The sequence below is a fragment of the Mus pahari genome, chromosome 13, assembly GCF_900095145.1.
Source record: "Mus pahari chromosome 13, PAHARI_EIJ_v1.1, whole genome shotgun sequence".
In the NCBI taxonomy this organism is placed as follows: domain Eukaryota; kingdom Metazoa; phylum Chordata; class Mammalia; order Rodentia; family Muridae; genus Mus; species Mus pahari.
The window spans coordinates 26,271,640-26,275,645 of record NC_034602.1 but is presented as its reverse complement, the minus strand read 5'-3'; the positions used below and the strand labels follow the sequence as shown (position 1 = coordinate 26,275,645).

The 4,006-nt window shown below is 44.2% G+C and overlaps 1 protein-coding gene across 7 annotated transcripts in view; it reads left to right on the top strand.

Moving 5' to 3' along the window:
- The window catches only part of Prr14l (proline rich 14 like), a 72,192-nt gene that overhangs the window by 9,793 nt on the left and 58,393 nt on the right, over nt 1-4,006 (top strand). For 4 of the 7 annotated variants that reach the window (XM_029545108.1, XM_029545105.1, XM_029545107.1 and 1 more), the window contains exon 2: nt 844-1,364. The exons of 1 other annotated variant lie outside the window; for it this stretch is intronic. In XM_029545108.1, the coding sequence (XP_029400968.1) occupies nt 894-1,364 (471 nt within the window). In that variant the 5' untranslated portion in view covers nt 844-893. Of the gene's footprint in view, nt 1-723; nt 1,365-4,006 lie in introns of those variants that run through there. 2 more of the 7 variants (XM_029545110.1, XM_029545106.1) reach the window with 2 other exon arrangements.

Here is a 4,006-nt window from a genome sequence, read left to right as displayed (position 1 = left end):
GAACTCAGAAATCCGCCTGCCTCTGCCTCCCGAGTGCTGGGATTAAAGGTGTGTGCCACCATGCCTGGTGCCTCCTACAGATGTTATAGGCACCAGATCCCCCTGGAGCTTGAGGTATACTACTTGGGTGCAGATTTAATGTGGGAGACAAATTCGTCTCCTCTGCAGGAGCAGCAAATCCACCTCTAACCACTTAGGCATTTTGCTGGCCTCCTTTCCCATGTTCTTGAGGTAGGAGCTCAGTCTTAGCAAGGATAGTCTTGAACTCACAATGTAGCTGAGGCTCTTCTTGAATTTGTGTCAGTCTTGCCTCAGCCTCCTGAATAATAGGATCCCAGCTATGAGCCACAATACCAGGGCTATTGTGGCGGTGTCGGGGATTGAACTCAGGGTTTATATCCCCTGAGTAAATGCAATGCCACTAAGCCACATTCCTTGCTTAACATTTAATGAGACTGTTCACAGACAGTATTTTAACTAAGATCAGTGACATACCTAGTGAAGATTAAGAGATGTATTTTTCTATCAATATTGTAGACATTTGGTGTCCAATAATGCTGACATTTGAAGTTGAATATGTTGTTCATAATTGGTGGGGTTTTTTTTGTATTTTAAGACAGAGTTTCTCTGTGTAGCCCTGGCTGTCCTGGACTTGCTTTGTAGATAAGGCTGGCTCTGTAGACCACAGAGATTCACCTGCCTCTGGCTCCCGAGTGCTAGTATTAAAGGTGCGGTGTCCCCGTGCCCAGCTATTTTCCATATTTTAATCGATGTGAATGGAAATGGTTTTCTTTTACCACGTCAAGGTTTTAAACTTCTATCCCTTCCTTTGATTTGTGTCAGGGTAAACCATTGATGCAAAAGACTTGACTCCATAATCTCCATCTGCCCTAATGCTGTCGTCTGGAGTAGAGACCCAGCCAGTTTCACTTGATTCCTCCATGTCTGCTGTGGTACAGGAATTGTACTCGGAACTCTCAGTAAGTGTCTCCAAAGAGCTTCATGCTGAGCAGGAGCCAAGTAAGATTGCAGATGGAAAGCCTGGAGCCTCACGCTCTCCTCTAAGTCATGGCAGGGCCTCACCCCTGGGGTTGCAGAGGACTCATGCAGAAGGTTGTCATGAAGAAACCTCTGAGACCTTGGATTGTGGGGGCAAGAACGGGTGGTGTGGACTAGTGGATCCTACAAGAGATTCTATGGCTTATGAGATCTTGGATAGGGAAGAGAGACCCAAGAGCATGGAGCCAAAGGTCTTCAGAGATCAAGGAGACCAGGCACAAGTTTTCAGAGACCCATGTGAGGGAGCAAAGGAAGACCCGTGCCAACATTCCACAGCTACTAAAGAAAAGATCTGCCCCTGTCAGGTAAGAAGTGAGATCTTGATTTGGATAAGTTGACTGAGTGATAGCACTGCAGAACAATGCCTCTGATGTAAATCACAGATGCCGTGGACAGGTAGCATGTGGCTTAAGTCTTGAAACATTGTCAAGAATAATGATTTTGATGTTTTTGATATAATTCACTACTGTGCTCTCACTGCTATATGAATTTCTCCAAAAACAAGGTGGTGTTTCTACACACACTGATAGAAAGTTATGTATCAGGCCTGGGGAGATGGCTTAACTAAAAATCATACCACATAACAAGCCAGGCACAGCAGCACCTTAATAGCACAGAGGGGCCGATCCCTGGAGTTCATTGACTAGCCAGCTGAGCCAAATCTATAAGCTCCAGGTTCATTGGGAGACCCTAATTAGAAAATATGCTAACAAGCTATTGAAGAGCACACCTGACTTCCACTGTAGCCATCAGCACAGCGCACACATGTGCACACTCACATCGACATACACCTTTGAAATGTCCCGGAGAAACCTTTGGGCAGGCAAATGCTACATGCAGCAGCTTCATCAGGTGGATCTTTCAGAAGCTATTAGCTTTTCAGGCCAAGAAACTTCTTTTTTTTTTCTCCACAGTGCTGGGTATCAGACCCAGGCCTTGTATACTAGGCAAGCCGTGTGCAACTGAACTGTATACCCAGATAATGTTTATCTTTTAGGACATCAGAGGTAATCTTCAAAACAGACTGAAGAACAAGTCAGAAAACCAGTTCATTTTTAGTTTTAGTTTGTTCTGTTTCAGTTTCAAACAAGGTCTTTATGTAGCTCAAACTGGCCTTTAATGCAAGATAATCCTCCTGTCTCAGCTTCTTGAGTATTGGCACTACAGGATTGCACTTCCATGCCTGACTTTGTAACCACATGGAAAATTTCACAACTTAATGTAATTCTAGTTCTAGGAGGTCCTGTGCTGCCTCCTGGCTTCCTTGAGTACCATACACACATGCATTTACATATACTCCCCCCCCCCTTTTTTTTTTTGAGACAGGGTCTTACTATGTAGCCTTGGCTGGCCTGAAACACTCTAGTCCAAGCTGGCTTTGAACTCACAGAGATCCACTTGCTTCTGCATCTCAAGTGCTAGTGTTAAAGATATGCACTAACACTCCCATTTACATCTAAAAATTTTAAAAATTAAAAAGTTCAACATTTTCATAATCATATTAATTGAAGGATGGGAGAAAACGTACTTAGCTGGATTTGTAGGTTCTTGCAAATTAACTCCTTTGGGAGAGGTTGAATCTTCATTGTTATTAAGTGTATTAGAATGTCCCATGTTATTGATTTAAATATTCCTTTGCCTTAGTCTACTACTGCTGTGAAGAAACACTTTGACCAAGGCAACTTTAAAAGAAAGCATTTAGCTGGGGGATGGGTACAGTTTCATAGGGTGAGTCCATGAACATCACGATGGGGAACATGGCAAGAGGCAGGCAGGCAGACAGGCCTGGTGCTATCCACAAGCAAGAGGCAGAGACGTACCTGGGAATTGTGCAGCCTTGTTAAACCTCAATGTCTGCCCTATAGTGATGCATCTCCATCAGGGTCTTCGCAGATACTCCACCAGCTAGGGCACAAGCAAGCATTCGCCGGGGGCATTCTCATTCAGACCACTACATCCTTCATCCATCTCTATTAATTTATGTACTATTTCATCATTTTCTTCTGTGTCTTCCAGCTTCTTGGTCTGTCTGTTTGTTGACAAGTTCTTTCTTGTAGCCCAGGCTGGTCCTTTAGTTCTTCATGTAGCCAAGGTTGACTTTGAACTTCATTCCAAGAGAAGTACTTCAAGAAAACAGAGTTTTAGGTTAGAGATTCAGCTAACTTGTAGGAGGTGTGCATGCAGAAGGTGCATTTGCAGCTCATAATGCTGCAAAAACAACATGCAAAACAAGAGACACCTACAGTTTTAGCAGGTCGGTTAGTACTGACAACAGCTCTGTGGTAGAGCACGTAGACCTCCCTGGGGTGATCCTTAGCATCACAGTAAACAAAACATAGAATAGGATCTGGAGAATTGCTGAATGAAAAGACAGGTGGTTCTTCATCTGATTAACAGAACTCTCTGATCCGGATCAGATCTCTTGGGAGATTTGAGAAGAATCGTCAAGCATTTGGTTGGCTGTCCAACAGCCTACTGGACACAGTTAGACTCATTGGACAGCATGGGGGTAGCAGGAGTTCCTAGTCATTCTCAGGTCTCAAAGCTTTCGAACACTGCAGCCCTCTCAGACAAGGGGACAGGCCATTTTTGCACAGCATTCGGTTTATAAAGTCAGACAACCTTAAAATAAGAACCCTTACTAATCTGACAGACTACCACACAGTCTGACGCTAGGCATGGTGGCCATCCATTGTTTGAGAGGCTGAAGGAGGAAGATTGCCATTCGTTCAAGACCAGCCTGGGCTACATAGTGAATATCAGGTGAGTAAGAACTATATAGCAAGTCTCTGATGAATTAAGAAGGAAAGAAATGCAAGACACCAAAGGAATTAAGAAAATATATTTATGCCGGGCCTGGTGGCGCAGGCCTTTAATCCCAGCACTCGGGAGGCAGAGGCAGGCGGATTTCTGAGTTCGAGGCTAGCCTGGTCTACCAAGTGAGTTC